Source organism: Quercus robur, chromosome 7 (genome assembly GCF_932294415.1).
Source record: "Quercus robur chromosome 7, dhQueRobu3.1, whole genome shotgun sequence".
NCBI lineage: Eukaryota > Viridiplantae > Streptophyta > Magnoliopsida > Fagales > Fagaceae > Quercus > Quercus robur.
Window position 1 is genome coordinate 36,989,207 of NC_065540.1, and position 18,044 is coordinate 37,007,250.

Below are 18,044 nucleotides of genomic sequence, written 5' to 3' on the forward strand. Positions count from 1 at the left end.
ACAACCGGGCAGAAATGAAGGGGCTGAAGATCAAATTGCCAATGCGTCGTGAAACCAGTTTGACCCCAAAGGTGTTTGGTAAGCGGAAGAGAAGAAATATGCATAGCAACAATTCCCTAACATTCCTTGGGGAGAGAGCTGTTTCACCAAGGGGTTCAAATGCTGCCACATTGAATCAAGGTAATGTGTCTTGCTTTTTTCTTTCTTGTTTCTTTTTTTCTTTTTCTTTTTTCTCCCTTTTGGAGTGTGTTTTTGCTCTACTTAAACATGAGCTATCTTTGCTTCTTTATTTGAATTATTTCTACGAACGGAATTTCTGTGATGCAGAAACTGTTTCTCCTGACAAAGAAATTCATGGAAATAAAGAAGCGGAAGGTGCAATAGACGATGAACAAGCAGGTGTCACCAGAAAAGATATTGAAGTGCAAACTTCTAGGAACATTGCTACAGAAGCTTGTGAGAATTCTCCTGCCATGTTTACATCAACGGCTTCTGAGCAAAATGTCCATGGTGCAGAAGTTGTATCCCCTGATAATGACCCTCATGGATATAACGATGGACACGGTGATTATTTTAGCTGCAATTGCATTAATGCATCACTTTTTGAAAATTCAAGTACCTCTTTAGAATCCTCGAGCTCAGATGACCTCTGTGTAGATTTTGCAGGAGAAAGAAGTGTAATATTGGCAAACCAAGAGCTTAAAGGTGCCCTGGAAAAAACATTTGAGATACATATTCCTGAGGAGACTGCTGATGGTGCCGGTGCCAATGCTGCTGCCATTTTGACCGTCATGCCTTCAGAACAAGATGTCCGAGATGCGGCTGTCGTTTCCCTGGACACTGCTCTTGAAGGAGATAATGAAGGAATGGGTACATACAGTCCAGATCGCGTGAGCTGTAAGAGTTTGGCTCCATCGCTTTTTCACATGACAAGCGCCTTCTATGACATTACCTCTGATGCAACAAGCTCAGCAGATAACACACTTGAACAAGTGGGTTCATATTGTGTGAGTGCTGAGTGTGCTCCGACTCTTCTTGCCATAATTGAGAAGTATGGTGACATTGCTAGAAATTGTAGGCTCGAGTCTTCTAAGATGATTAATTACTTACTGGAGAGAGTTTGCACAGCTGTTCACGATCTGCAGGAATTACCATTTAGTAAGCTCAAGAAGCATCATCTAACTTCTGTTAATGATGTTATAGTTTTGGCTGATGCTGCAAAGCTGGATGTAGAATGGCTTTGTGACCATCATGATGAAATTAGGGAGATTATTGTGCATAACATTCCTTACTACAAAGATCTGAAATCTGATTTAGCAAATTCCACTGAATTTCTCAAATCAAAGAAGACATCTCTTGGTAATAAGAAGCTTGAAAGGTTGAAGTTGCAAGCTGAATTACGAATGCTGGAGTGCGAGATTGAAAATGAGGAGTGTCAGTTGCAACGCATTTCAAAAACAGTGGAGGAACTGAAGGAGGAGAAACGCAAAGTTCAATCCAAATTGCAACAATACCATTGCAGGTCTGCTGGACACGGGTTGCTGGAGAAGTAGCTAGGAACCTCGATTTCTAATTCAAGTTGGAGCTCTAAGGTTGATCATGGAAAACTTAATTTAAGTTTATTTTTATTTTTTAAAGAAAAGACGAAGTTGATACTTGGAAGAATGCTCATATGGCCTTGTTCTGAACTTTTGAATACTTGGCTAGTTTCTATTATTTCAAACTAGCTGCAAACTATATGCAATCTATGTATTAAATCTAATAGCCTCTTTCGTGCTGTGATATAGATGATTGTTACGTTGATTTTTCTTTGTATTTGATTTTTTTTAGGATGTTGAATTTTTGATTGCTAGGTTTTTTAATTGGAGCTCTATCTCTTTTGTATTGTGGGTCATATATGGGTTAGTGTGATTCTGATTTCTTCGTGTAGTGCTGTTGTGTGGATATGCCAACTGGGTTTTTTAATTGGAGTTCTACCTCTTTTGTGTTGTGGGTCATATATGGGTTTATGTAGATATTGTTTAATGAGAGAGGTTGAATAGTTTGCAGACTTATTTCCCATATGATATGAGCGGTTGCCCCAAATTAATAAAAAGTGAAACAGAGTGGTCCAAAATTTCCCATATTCGATGTTTTGGTATTGACGCTATTAAAATTCATCCCTAGCTGCGCAGGTTGGTCCAAGACAGATCCCGGCCATAAGTTTTCTCATATTGAATCAACCAAACAATTATCAAAGATTGCCAAATTCACTTTCAGTTCTCTCTCTCTCTCTCTCTCTCTCTCTCTCTCTCTCTTAAATTTCCAGTTATACTTTAAGAAGTAATAATAAAATAGAATGTTCTGTTCTCTTCAGCTGCAAATGATCGAAATTCAAGAGCTACATGTGATGACAAACCAAATAAGAGAAGCTCCAGATTTGTTTGCGCAATGGTAATACAAAAACAATGTGGTTAGTCCATCTTCTACTCTCTCTTTTCTTTTATAGATTTCTTAATTTTTTTTTCCCTGTTTATTTCCAAGTGTAATTCCCAAATTTTGAATGTGCCTGTAGGGTTATTTGATGATTATCCAATTGGGGAGTGGTGAGAAATTTTTTTACCTGCAAACAAGTTCAGGTATTTAAATTTCTCCTTCTGCCAAAGACATTATTTTCTTTCTCAGCATAACACAATGCAAGACTTATGCAATGATATATTTGTCTAGCTTAGATTATTGGGAGAATTTATGTGAAACAATCTTGGACAATATTAAGGGTCTACTTAGATCCATAGGAAATTTTAGGAAACATATGCATAATTTTTCAGATCTATAAAATTTTCATTTGCCCAAACTCAAACACTCAAAAAAAAAACCTCATACAATCTAAGTTTCATAGACAACAAAAAATCTTTTTTTACAAATTCCTGATGCAATATGCTATTCTTGATATAAAGTATGCATAATAAAAGAACACCAAAATCAGCTTAAAATTATGCAGGGCAAGGATTCTGTTATTATAAAAGAAAACAAACTTTTCCTTATCCTAGCTGCCTTGACTAAGTTAAGTAGGAAGTATCATATTCTTTTTTCCTTTTCTTGTCTTGGATTTTTCCATTTTGCATGATAAGTAATGTCTATAATTTTGTTTATCAAAAGCAAAAAAAAAAAAAAAAAAGTCTCTAATTTCATTGTTTTACTATTTCATTTTTCCATCTACTCTACTTAATAGAATGGAGAGTGGCCCCATTTATGATGACTCAATTCTTGATAGAAACTTATCCAGGAATTGGAGTCTCAATTCTAATATCCCTTAAGTCCAAGTAATGGAATGGACTGGATTCATCTGTATAGTTTTGTACAGGTGATTTTGCTGTAATTTGGGTTTTCATTTGCTGTAACAGTATTAGTCTTTGTGTTGTATATGGAGGTTGCAAGTTGCAGCTTAAGCTGCCATATGCTATACAGAATGATGTAGAGCTTGCTCTGCTGTCTGGTTGTTTGGCTTGCGCCAAATTTTTTTTTTTTGTTAGATAGGGATTAATTTAAAGATTTTGAGTTTATTTACGTTGCATGCATTATGTGAGCCTAGATTTTTGGGTTGGGTCTTCTCCTATGTGATTTTAATGACTATTTGTGTAGGTATGTGTAAGTATTTTCTGTCACTTTTGTGTGTAAGTATTTGGGTTGGGTCTTATCCTGTGTGATTTCAATGAACATGTAGTGTAACAGTATAATTTTTTCTGTCATTTGTCAACCACTTTGTTTTATGGCTATTGAAATTGTTGTATAACTTAATATGGTCCTTTGAATTGATTCTATTGTGGACCTATTTTTACGTGTAATTTAATAATTTTGTAGAATTTGAGTTTGATTCATTTCTATCTGTTTAAAAGATTCAGTTTTTGGAAATTCTGAGAATTGGAGTTTTATATATCAAATTTTTTTTTGAGATGTGGATTTGTTTATAAATCTATTATAGGATGCTGGGTCTTGTATATTAATATTTGAATTGTTGTAATCTAAGACTTTTTAGGGATTTTTATAGGTTTGGTGTCATTGGGAAGATGGGTTTGATTGAATAAAGAAAGGGGCTATTTGGCACAATATATGTGAATTCATAAGATTTTAGCAATAATTATGTTTTGTTTGGTTTTTGAGATAAGGTTGGAATAGAAAATTAATTTGGGTTTTTTACTGTGGTTTGATTTTGATGGTCAATGTAACAGAACCTTGTGCTATTAGGGAGCTTGGTACAACTTTTCGTTTTAGTCCTAGAGTGGTTGTATAGCTTGGGGATTGAAACAAAATAAGTAGTAAGATTAAAGATTTTGTTTTGTTTTTTTCCAAGCTTTTTTCTCATCAACCAGAGAGTTGTTGTAATTTGATTCAATGGACCACCTTATGCTGGTTGATGACACATTGGGTGACAGTTTAGATTTAGAAGTTGATGACTTAATTAAAGTGTGACGACATAGTGGATAAAGATGTGAGTGATGAAGAGATTGAAGCAGAAGAATTGGAAAGGTGAATGTGGAAGGATCGTATCAAACTCAAGAGGCTTAAGGAAAGACAGAAGATTGCAGCCTAACAAGCTGCAGAGAAGCAGAAGCCCAAGCAGACCACTGAGATCAGGCTCAGAGGAAGTAGTGCATAGGATGGGATTCTCAAGTATATGCTAAAGCTGATGGAAGTTTGCAAAAACCAAGTAGACCACTGAGATTAGGCTCGGAGGAAGTAGAGCATAGGATGGGATTCTCAAGTATATGCTAAAGTTGATGGAAGTTTGCAAAGCTCTCAGCTTTGTCTTTGGTATAATTCCTAAGAAGGATAAGCCAGTTAGTGGTGCTTCTGACAACATTAGAGCTTGGTGGAAAGAAAAGGTGAAGTTTGATAAGAATGGGCCAGCAGCCATAGCCAAGTATGAAGCGAAATGCCTTGCCATGAGTGAGGTAGAAAATAATCAGAATGGGAACTCTAAAAGCATTCTCCAAGACTTGCAAGATTCTACTCTTGGGTCAATTTTGTCTTCTTAAATGCAACACTATGACCCCCCTCAAAGGAAGTACTTGCTAGAAAAGGGAGCTCTGCCACCTTGGTGGCCAACTAGAAATGAAGATTGGTGGGTAAAGTTAGGGCTACCCCATGGTCAAAGACCTCCTTATAAGAAGCCACATGATTTGAAGAAGATGATGAAGAAAGTTGGAGTATTAACATGCTGGATCTAAATGAATGCAATCACATGCTACAATCTTATAAAAAAAAAGTTGTGCACATCACTTTCAAGGATTTTGCAATCACATGCTGCTGAATGCAAATTAAACTTGAAATGTCATATTTACGTGTTTGCATGTACCAAAATAAAAATGTCACCTTAAGTTTGATTGCTCATATGAATATTTATTCTTGATGTGCTGCTACTTTAAAGTTTAAAGTAGTGAGAAGGGAATTTGAATTGTGCATGTCAATCTATAGAACAAATGGGGTTTGATGGATAGCTTAGTGATATTGTTATGTTCTGGTCTTTTGTAGGACGGTTGAATAATAAAAGTGATTGACTTTGCATGAATTGTAGAAGGATTCACATTTCTAAGATATTTCTGAATGCATTTTTTTTTTTAAACTATTTGCTTTGTCTTTGCCCATTAAACAATAAGTTAGATAAGAGTTGCACTTATCAAGTTTAAAAAAAAAAAAAAAAGCTGCATATTGAGAAATTGATTCTTTCTATCTTTGATCTTAAAAAAAAGAATCAGATTCAATTCCAATTGCATTAAAAAATTCTATTATTTTATATGGATTGTGAATAATATAAAATGTCTTTTTTAATGAATGTTTTATGAATTATTATTTATATTAGTTTAAAATATTATTGATTGATGATTATGAAAGGGGGTTTTTTATTTTTGCTTTGTTTTATGCTTTGTCAATGGGTATCATGACAACAATCTAAAATCGACCTACCTTTGCAAGTAGAAAATTTGAATGGAAAAACATTTGTTTTCCAAATATAATTAAATGAATATAATCTCAAGTTTGGATGGGAATTCTACATAGTTAAGAAAGTTTTTTACTTTGTTATAGAAACTGACAAACACATTTAAGCTTGAGAAGTGCATATATTTTTAATATAGCAAAATTACAAATTTGATATCTAACTTTTACATGTCGTAATACATTTCTCAACGTGTTTTATTGACGAGCTTATATTAGTGGTACTTCAAAAGAATGTAAGAACAACAAAGGAAGAAAGATACAAAAAGTACTTTAAAGTTGTCTTTCAATTTATTGGAAATTGATATTTTAGCATTTATTGGATATTTGAGGATGTAGAAGATTGAAATCCTAATTTTAATTTTAATTTTAATTTGATTTATATTTTCCATTTCGTGATTTTATGTTTCATATCAAGGATAGGAATCCTAATGTGAGATCAAAGATGAAGAAACAAGGAATTGTTTCAATCTTCGTACACAATAGCTTTCCCGTGCATCGCACGGGTTAGTGACTAGTATCAATAATGAAATTTTCCTTTATCATATGTTTATCTTTTGTGTAAACAAATCATGCCTCCCATTAAGACATCTTTCTAAGTGATTAAATAGAACCTTAGACATGTCTGGCTCCTCGGACCATATGCTTTGGGGAAATTAACACTCTAAGACATCTTTCTAAGTGATTAAACAGAACCTTAGACATGTCTGACTCCTTGGACCACATGCTTTGGGAAAATTTACACTCAATGACACCTACTCATTCTTACTAAGTGTTAAACAGAACCCTAGTCATGACTGGTCCCTCAGATCACATACTTGGGGAAAATTAACACTAGGATATTTATTTTCTTTCACTAAGTGTTAAAACAAATCCAAGATCACACTCAACTCCTCAGATTACTAGCTTTAAGCGAGTTAAAGTCATTAACTATTTATCTAATTGTAGAGCAGGAAGAAGGTTGCCCGCCCCTTTTATCTTTTGCAAAATACATCATTCATCTCTATTAGATTCAATCTTCATTGTAAAGGGTTCAATTCTCAATACAAGTATGTGATAAAGCTCTTTATTTCTATTACTTGGTCAAATTACTTGAATTATTAGCAATGTGCTATTGTTAGCCTTTTTACTAAAGACAGAGTGGCAACAGTTCAATTCTACTTGCAAAAATAGTAGGCTTGAAAACATATAAAGTAAAGACACAAGAGGTAGAAAGAGAAGCCTATTCAGTAATTAAAGAAAGAAGGCCGAGGAGAAAGAAATATAAAGAAGTAGAGACTTACACAAGCAAGTACGTGTGTTAATCCCTGAACCTTTAGAAGAAATCTTTCACAGATTTCTTAAGGAAAAAAAGTTAGAGAAGCTTGGGAACTTAGAGAATTTTGCGAGTTGAAATGCTTGGAATCTCTAGAGAGCTTGAAGGTTTGTGAAAGGAAGGGAAAGTTATTTCCCTCGAGGCTTTATATAAAGAGCGAAATTGAGTGGGAGTTATCCTGCTCAAAATTCCAAGAGAAAGGTCAACCGTTGGATATGTGCCTCATCGTTGGATGTGGGGAACAAAGCGCCGCGTGGGGGACAAAGTGCCGCCTGGAGCAATTAATGACGCCTCGCAAGCTCCGAAGCATCAGTAGTAATTATGAGGCGCACAAAATGGCACTCTTACATGTGTAAATCAAAGGATTAAATAATGTTAACTCTTAAAAAATCAAAACCCCACTTTTCTCCTCGGACGAAAGGGAAAAAATCGGAGTTTGAGGGGCTATTGTAGGGTTAAGGGCCCAAATCCAAAATTGGGCCTTGGCCGAGGGCATGAGTGATTCGAGGACAAACGAATAGTAGTGGATGGTTTAAGCTCAGAGTCTCATGAGTGACATGTGAATGGGAGGGCGGTTCGAGGAAGAATATCTCCTCGGACATGCTAAGTACAGCTCAAATATATATCCCGATAGTCAGGGTGACCTTCCAGGAAGCTCTAGTGGTAGGGACGTGCATCATGAACATACAAGAAGGATGGGAACTCAAAAATATCTAAGAGTAAGTTGCTACCACCACATTGAATGCCTTGTAGCTAATTTTCTGGCCGCATTTATGTGGAGAAGACCCTCGAACAATGTTGCCTTAGCAACCACAACTCACAAAAGGTCAAAAAGGGTGTCTAATGGGACAAGCACTCAAGTGAAGGCTCAAATGATCAACAAGTGTAGGATCAAGATCGTCCAAAGGGAACTATATATTGTAAGAGGTCCTTTATGGAAAGGGATCGAAAGAGAGATAGAGAACACTGTAGCAATCAAAATTATACTTGTAATCGATTTAATTGATTTATATGGAAACTTACCTCCTCGGACAGTGAATTCATTCAAAATAGTGCTTCTTGTTTTTGTTTGATCATCCTCTAAATCCATACTAGTCGTTGTCCAATTCATTAGGGCCTAGTTCTTTGACCCATTCTCTACAAATTTATTGTACTGGGTTCACTAGGCCGAGATCCCATACATTTTGGGCTTGGGCTGCAAAACGTGTTCTTACAATTATCTTAACCAAAATTAAAATGAAACCATAGGAATAAAATATAGACTTTATAATAAATTATTACTCAAACAATTGGTAGGCACATTCGAATTCATAGCCATGTACATTTTGTTTTGATATAAACTCAAATTCCTATTTCTAGAACATACTATGTATTAACCCAAACCAAAATTCAACCAAAGCTATAAGAGGGATTTGTGATGGGGGGGAAAAAACGCAACATCAAAACACATATTATAATTAAATTTTAAAAAAAAAACCATCAAATTAACTTAGAACAAAAATCCAGAGAGAGAGAGAGAGAGAGAGTACTCACAATTTTTGTATGGGAAAAAATTATATCAAATTTATACAAAATAAGATGTATAAAAGAAGAGTCAAAATATAAGAAAGAGAAAATGATAAAAGAATTTTAATGGTCAAGTAAAGAGTAGTAAAGAGGCAAAGAGGGAATGAAAAGTTGGAGAAAGTGTAATAGTAGATGTGGACTAATAGAAAGAAGAAGAGGTTTTTTTTTTAACTTTTTTTTATTTTATTTTTAAGAATAGGGAGAAAAAAATTTTAAAAAAAGAAAAAAAAAAAGAAGTTGAAAATAAGCGGACATTGTGGCACAATGACAAAGTAGTGAAATTTATTGCATACATTAATATTTATGTATATACTTTTTAAAAATGATGACATGACCGCTGATGTGACTCAACAAAAATGTAGTAACAATAAATGTGATGTTTCAACTTATATATATATATATATATATATATATATATATATTGAAAGTTCAAATATGTGTATAAACACCCTTGAACGTTTAGACTCTCAAATTGCAAATTACCAATTCAAGTTTTATATCAAATAATTAATGTGCGGAACATGAATAAAAGCTTAATACAGAATTGGTAAACAATATAAGCCAATTAAAATCACATCTACAGCAGAAAATAAAAGGCAAAGATAAAGGGAAGAGAGATGCAAACACAAGGACAACACACGATGTGTTATCGAAGAGGAAACCGAAGCCCTCGGCGTAAAACCTCTCCACCGCCCTCCAAGCGGTCAATAATTCACTAGAAAATGTAGTTGGGATACATGAACAACAATAAACCCTCCAAGCCTAATCTACCGGATGTACCTAAGCCCTCCAAGCTTCTTGCTCCAACGAGGTTGCGCCGAACCTTTTTCTTTTCTGGCTTACCGGATTCCACTATAATCCATAGCATCTGTCATCCTTGGCATCTTCCAATGCTTCCCAAAGCTCCAAAAACACTCAACACTCTAAATGGGTGTGGGTAGTGTTTGGATAGAAATCTCCTCTCAATAGGTATGACAATGAGAGAGAGAATGAGAAGAGACTACAAAGATTTCTTTCTAAAAATGAGTAGCTCTCTCTAATTGGGTGGGTGTTTTGAAGAAACCTCTCTTAGGGTTTTTCTTTCTGAATGGTCACACATATTTTGTGGGAATGAGGGGTATTTATACTGGTGTGAGAATGGAATGCGAAGAGTCAGTTTTTCCAACACAGGGCTGGCTGGCGACTTGACTGAGTCGCGAGTTCAAGCCGCGAGCTAACTGAGTGGCCAGTCTGGATTTTTGTCCGGTAGTGCTCCAGCTGGCATGACTGTTCAACTCCCCTGCACGCTCTGCACGTGTGCAACTTTCGGCGGCTTACAAGCCGCAAGCCTCCCGAGAGATCCAGCCGCGAGTCCCTGTTTCACTGCACAGTCTTGAGCATTTCTTCGCACTCTCTCACACACTACCCTTACATGATTCCCACCTAAATACAGGGTTTCTAAGTGCTGTATTACAAGCAAATTTGTCACGGAATAAAGCCAACACATGGTTGATTAAATTCAACCTTACATATATATATATATATATATAATTTTAAATATAGATTGGTATGCTAAAACATTATTATTTTTTAAAGGTATTTTTTTATTTTATTCAAAACTGATGTAATACATTTTGGAGCCTAAGGCGATAAATTTTGGTAAATTTTTTAATATTTAAATATTCATTAAAAACTAAGTATTCAACTTTTTATATATTTATTGTTTAAAAATTTTTCTTCTTACATTTTGAGATACAAAATTGCTATTATAGTTTTTGTATTTTGGTTTTATTAATATCTCTTTTACACATTGTTAAGAAATAAGTGATTTCAATGATTATTTAGCACATTCATAACAATTCATAACAATTTTTCATGTGAATCAATTCAGGATTTCAATTATGTTCTTTTTTATTTTATTCAAAACTGACTTTATACAATTTGGAGCATAAGACGATAAATTTTAGTAAATTTTTTAATATTTAAATATTCAGTAAATACAAAGTTTTTAAATTTTTATATATTTTTTGTTTAAAAATTGTTCTTCTTACTTTTTGAGATACAAAATTGCTATTATAGCTTTTGTATTTTGGTTTTATTAATATCTCTCTTCAAATTGTTAAGAAATCATTGATTTCAATGATTATTTGGCACATTCGTAATAATTCATAACAATTTTTTTTATTTTTATGTGAAATAATATAGGATTTTAATTATGTTTGATTTCTATTGAAGAGTCATGATAGTCACATTATAATGCAACAACTTCTTCCAATAGCAATAAGAGGAGCTTTACCAAAAAAAGTCAGTATGGCTTTAATAGATTTATCTTGTTACTTCAGAGAAGTATGTTCCAAAGTCCTACAAGTAGAAGATCTTGAGAAACTTGAATCTCAAATTGCAATGACATTATGTGAATTGGAAAAAATATTCCCTCCTTCTTTCTTTACTGTCATGGTTCATTCAGTCCTCCATTTGGCCACTGAAGCAAAAATTGCTGGACTAGTCCATTATCAGTGGATGTATCCCATTGAGAGGTAAGTCATAATTATTTAAATTTTTCAATGAAATCCATTATTCCACTATTGATCTTCTATTTCTAAATAGGTATCTCTTAAGACTTAAGTCTTATGTTCGTAATAGAGCTCATCCAGAGGCCTCTATTGCTGAGGGATACATTGCAGAAGAGTGCTTAATATTCTGCTCACGATATTTGGAATCCATTGAGACAGTATTCACTAGACCCATCAGAAACATTGATGATGCTACAGGAGCAATGTTGAATATTCAACTTGATTCAACTGAATGGGTACAAGCACATCGTTATGTTCTATTCAATGGTAATGAAATTATTCCATTTTGCGAGTAAGTAATATTGATAAATATGATTCATATTTAAGCATGTTAATCAAATGATAACTCTTAATAATAACACATGCTACATTTGTTTATATAGGTTACATAAGGAACGAATAAAGAGCAGAATACGTCCACGTCGCGTACCAGAAGGAGTTATTAATAAGATCCATATAGATGAGTTTTGTGACTGGTTTCAAAATTATGTAAGTAATTCATTGCTAATAATTTTTAGCATACAAAAGAAGTAGTATAAGGGTTACTTAGCTCATATTGATATATCATGTATAATTTTAGGTTGTGGCCATGAGTAATACTAAGAAGGTGAAACTTACTGATAAAGTTAGATGGCTTGCTGAAGGACTGAATATTGAAGCTAGACGGATGAAACGATATGTTGTCAATGGTACTAAATTCCAAACTAAAGATTATGAGGAAAATAAGAAAACTCAAAACAGTGGAGTCAGTGTAGCAACAGAAGGAGGCATTACCTACTATGGTGTTCTGTCTGACATAATTGAATTGAATTATTATGATAATTTGAGATGCATATTATTCAAATGTGATTGGGTTGACGTTGATACAGGTAGGGGATATAAGATAGATGAATTTGGGTTCCCCCTAGTCAATTTTTCACATTTAATACATGTTGGGAAGAGAATGACAGATGACCCATTTATTTTGGCATCTCAAGCTTCACAAGTATATTATGTTGAAGATGAAAGAGACAAGGATTGGCTTGTTGTTGTCAAAATTAAACCAAGGGATGTGTTCGACGTTGGTAATGGCGATTTGAGTGATAATGATGTAGACATTTATTGTGATAATGAGCCATATGATACAGTGATTGAAAATACACCTAATAATGCGAGTGACGACCTAAATTGGGCTCGAAATGATGTGGATGGAACCATAGTTGATACACCCCTTCCACTTGATGAAGAGAATTTTATGGGTGATTCTGAGTCTGAAGAAGATTACTAGTCATGAGAGGGAATGTGTTTCATTGTTTTAGTGATTCTTGGTGATTAATGCTTTCAAGGGAGAAAATTGTTTCATTGTAGCTTGCCTAATTAGTTTATCATTGCTTGAGTACCAATCTATATTGTTTTTATTGTAATGTGTCTAGTGACCATTTTGGATTTGAAACAATAATATTGCTTGCAATATTTACTTTATTAGTGTGAGTTTTTAAATTGTGGATTTAAAACAATATTTTTGCAGCTACTAGGACTAACCTTTTTGCCAAGGTGTATGAGCCATTTTAGTTTCAAAATTTTTATTAGACTAATACATAAATAGCATTATACTTGGTCCAATAGCTTGGAGTTTATGCTCTTCTCATTTCTTTAGTGCTAATTGAGTTCTCGCACGATGGGCGGGGAAACTTATTATTAGTTTTTTCCAATATTTCAATAATTTTAACCAAGAATCTTATAACTTGACTAGTTGCCACATTTCTAACAAAGACGTGCAAGGTTCAAATCCCCCACCACAACAATCGATGTATAAAAAAAATTATTTCAATAATTTTTCCAGTAAAAAAATTGTAATATTTAGTTATTTTATATACAAAATAGAAAGATAGTAAGAATATTGTAGTGATTTGATTATACTATATATATATATATATATATATATATGTGTTTTCAAAATTGAAAATTGCATGATATAGTAGCTAATATAGACAAGCATGTTTCATGCCTACTAAAGAAAATGCAAATATCATTTAATTATTATTATTTTTTGTTAAATTCTTGATTGTGTGTAACTAAATTTATTTTTTTCCTTTTTGTTGGACATTGTTTCAGTTGTTGCAAAACCAACTTAAGTTGAGCAAGAATACCATATTTCAAACCAATTGTTTCTCACACATAAAAAAATTCAATTGTTTCTAGTATAAATCTTAGAAAAATGATATTAAAATTTCATTATGCTTAAAATAAATAATATAAAAAAATAAACATATTTACTCTATTAGTAATCTTTCTAATCACATAGAATAAATACTAAAATGTTAGTTCCCCCCCCCCCCCCACACACACACACATATATATATATATATTACATGTCACTAAAATGAGTTAGGAAATTATGGTCTTCTCAATAGGTGTTTGACATCACACTAAGATTGCTGAGGATAAACATCTTCACAATTTAAACCAATAGATAACAGTAGTACAATGGTTTGGGGGGTATTTTTATCATTTAGTGATTTTAGGGATTTTTTTTTTTTGTTCATTGTAATCATTCCTAATGTATTTTGTAAATTTGGAGGTCCACGGGTATATTGTTCATTTTGAAAATTTTAAAAATAGTTCTCTAGTTATGGACATTCTAGAGATATTTTGGTCATTTTATAATTCTAGGGGTATTTGTGTCATTTTGAGTATTTTAGGTGTATGATAATCTCATTAGGATATTAGTTTTCTACTCTGGAGTATACACAAAAAAAAAAAAAAAGAACTAAACTTTGTAGTTTTGTATTTAGAAAACACCTATAGAAGCACAAAAAATTAAGTATATTGTAGTAGTTGGGAAACCATTGCCAAAAAAAAAAAAAAAAAAAAAAAAAATTGTAGTTTTGTATTTAGAAATCACCTATAGAAGCACAAAAAATAATGTATATTGTAGCAGTTGGGAAATCGGTGTTAAAAAAAAATATTATAATGGTTACAAAAAAACCACTGCTACAAAGAGACTTATAGTAGCATTTGAAAATCTGCTACAATAAAGTAGCATTTTTTGTAAGTGCTACAAAAAAGACCACTGTTAGAGCATTTGTAGCAGTGGAGCTAAATAACTATAATGCTATTTTAGCTCCACCAAAATACCAAAAAGGGCCACGCAGCAATGGAGGCATAGCAATAATTTTTAGCTGAACTGCTACAGTGCACATCTATCTATAAATGTGCACTGTAGTAGTCATCTAAAAAAAAAATTTATTCAACCCCCCGGATTAAAATAATACTAGGTTGTTTGTTTTTTTCATTATTTTATTCTTCATCTCACCGTCCTCTCTCTCATCACTCTTAAGCTCCCATCTGAGAAATTTCTCTCTAGCTCGCCAGCCAACTCCCTCATCTCCCTCATCCCTCAGCTCGCCGGCCAGCTCCCTCATCGCCAATCTGTCCTGCCGACCCACCCCAAGCCCCATCGCCGATCTCCCCAAGCCCCATCGCCCAGTCTGTGCCTCTCTCTCTCTCTCAACGTCTCCGAACCACGCCTCCACCAGCCTCAACGTCACTGGCCCAAGCCTTCAGCCGCCACTAGGTTTCATTGTCAATGCCGCCGCTGCCTTCCTTGTCGTGGGTTTCGTGGGTTTTTCTGTCGATCCAAGCTTTGGGTTTTTTTTTTTTTTTTTTTCCTACTGTGGTGGTGGTGGTGGTGGTTGTGGTTATGGGTGAGGAAAAAGATTGGAGATTTGAGTTTTTTTTTTTCCCTGTTGTGGATTGGTGGTGGTGGTGGTGGTGGTTGTGGATGTGGCTGTGGCTGTGGCTATGGTTGATAGTAGAGGTGGTTGTGGTTGGTGCTGTGGGTTTTTTTGGTATTGATATATAGTATTTTATTGTAGTGGTTATATTATTTTATTGTGTTGAAAGCTAAAATAGATCCACTGCTGCAGCATGTGTGTAGGTAAAATAAATAAAATAACTTTTATTGTTACTAAATAACTAAAATTATAGATCTGCTGCTGGATGCTCTTATAATTCATATTTTTTGTAGTGTTTGTGACCTTGAAGATGGGGAAAGAATGTGAAACACACGCACATTGTTTTCTTTCAAAAAATTAGTTATCATTCTACATTTATTTTTTCCAATTTTGAGGCCTATTGTTACTTTAATGAGGTTGAGGCCCTTAAAACCTTTTAAAAAATTTTGGGACAAAAAGGGGGCCCCAGGCCTAGGCCTTGAGTTGATGCTGATTTTACACTATCATCCCCTGGCAAATAAAGTTCCTGCAGTTCCTTGCAATTCCACATTTGAGATGACAACCAAATAGAAAATGTTAACATATGTTAACTTGAAAACCCAGTTCCCAAGCCAATTGATGGCGAAACCGTGCTGCTTGTAATTTGGAAGCCAGTCCCAATAAGTTAATCAACCTTCCATAGTACTACTGACCCGGTCTCTTTCGCCCATATTGCACTTGATGGAAAAAGTTCTTATTGAAATTATTTAGCAAAATGTTCATGTTTTTTAAATTTGATTTTAACAAAATCAAGTTACAGTTAAAACTTGAAATTAACAATATCAAATTCTATGTATAATTTGACACTTAAATTTTATTTAAAATTTAAGTGAAACTCGACATTACAGTGACATTTTACAACATAATTTTACATAAAACTTAATTTTGTGTAAAACTCAATTTTACACTTAAATTTTACATAAATTTAAATTTTACACTTAAATTTTACATAAATTTAAATTTTACACTTAAATTTTACATAAAACTCAATTTTATTGAAATCGAGTTTCAAAAATAAAAATATTTTATTAAATAATTTTAAAATAAAGAAATTTTACTACATAATTTATAAGTCTACTAAGGTGGAATGTACTGGCAGACAATAACAAAAGTCTAGCGTATCATGAAGGATTCGGTGAATTAATTGTGAAGATTCAAAAGTAGGAAGGTGAAGCTGGTCATTTGGTGGGAGGCATATTGCAGACCAAAGCATTGTTCTCTTGCTGCTCCTTTTCCTACTTGAAAAGGGACTACAACATGCTTGGTCACAAGCTTGCTCAATTCGTCAAGTCTAATCATTGTTCTCATGTATGGAAAGGTGTTACCCCACCTTTTGTTTCTCATTTGATTGTATCTGATTTAGAGCCTCATGCTGGTGACTATCTATTGTAGCCCTTTTCTGGTTTAATGGAATTATTTTCCTCTCAAAAAAAAAAAAAAAAAAAAGTAGGATTAATAAATAGAAAAGGGAAGACAGCTATTCTGTCGAAGATATGAGCTTATCGCAAGACAAGATTTCAGTTTTCACATGGGAACGGGTCACAGAAACCAATGGCTATGTCCAGGATGGGCTCCACAACTTTGATGATGATAGGATTGGGATCGGTGCAATTGCTTGTTGCAGTCCATTTTGCCATTTCTTTGCAGTGAGAATCAAACAGGCTTTGTATGTATGGTTCTCATAAAGCTCCTTTAAAATTTTAAATAGCCACTCTGTTTTCAATGTTTGCATATGCACTCATCTGGATTTTTTTAGAAAATAACTATAAAATCTAAACAATATCATTAGTTAGCAAACGTTTTAAACTATTTTGGTTTCTAACAATTCGAGTTTATTGGAGTCGATTTGTGGGTTGTAAAATCGAGTTTAGTATACTCGATTTTCCTTTTTTGCAGTGAACGACGTGGGAATGGGCGTACAGAAATCGAGTTAAATAAACTCGATTTCTATGCATACAAACCGAGTCCAATACACTTGGTTTTTACACATAGAAATCGAGTTAAATAAACTCGATTTCCATGCATACAAACCGAGTCCAATAGACTCGGTTTTTACACATAGAAATCGAGTCCATTGGACTCGATTTCTGTGTGTAGAAAACGAGTCTATTAGACTCGGTTTGTATGTATAAAAACCGACTAGCGGTTTTTCTACACAGAAATCAAGTCCGTTGGACTTGATTTCTATTTTCTTTTGCCACACGTGTCTCTCAACAAAACTCTCAAAAAAACAGTCTCAAAAAAACTCAGTCCTCCCACACTTTACAGTACTCTCTCAAAAAAAACTCTTTAGTTCAAAAAACTCTCATTCCCTCCCACACTCACAGTGCATCACTCAACAAACTCAGTCTCTCTCTCTCTCTCACTCTCAGTCCTCTTCAGCTCCGTCGCCGTTCCGTCGCACTCGATCTCTCTTCAGCTCCGTCGCCGTTCCGTCGCATTCATTCCCTCTCTTCAGCTCCGTCCTTGTCCGTCGCCGTCGGCCCTCCATCTCGCTTCGGTCTCTCACTTTCCGTCGCCGTCGCCGTCATAGAAACGTCGCCTTCGCCGTCAGCGTCTCCGTCTCCGTCGCCGTCGCCGTCGCCGTCGCCGTCCCAACAAACCGCAGGGTATCATTCTCATTTGATCTCTTCTTTTTGGGTTTTTATATCATTGTATGATTTTTGCTTATATGTTCTTTTATTTTTTTTATTTTTTATAGTGAGTTTCTGTCATTGCCCAGATATTGCTGGGTATGGGTATGGCAATTATAATAGATACGCTTGGAATTGAATAATTAAAGTAATATTATTTCTGGTCTAACAAAGATATGTTCAAAGCAAATCAATTTGATTGCATGTTAAGATCTAACATAGATTTGTTCAAAGTAAACGAATTTGACTG

At 34.3% G+C, this 18,044-nt stretch overlaps 1 protein-coding gene across 2 annotated transcripts; it reads left to right on the forward strand.

Moving 5' to 3' along the window:
- Positions 1–1,761, forward strand: LOC126690905 (uncharacterized). Of its 2 annotated transcripts, XM_050386018.1 has the most exons (3): positions 1–180; positions 328–564; positions 658–1,761. In XM_050386018.1, the coding sequence occupies exons 1-3, from the start codon at positions 15–17 to the stop codon at positions 1,551–1,553; spliced, it is 1,299 nt and encodes a 432-aa protein (XP_050241975.1). In that variant the 5' UTR covers positions 1–14; the 3' UTR covers positions 1,554–1,761. The 2 variants fall into 2 exon arrangements, with proteins under 2 accessions (XP_050241975.1, XP_050241974.1); XM_050386017.1 differs by having other exon boundaries at positions 328–1,761.
- Positions 1,762–18,044: the final 16,283 nt, after the last annotated feature.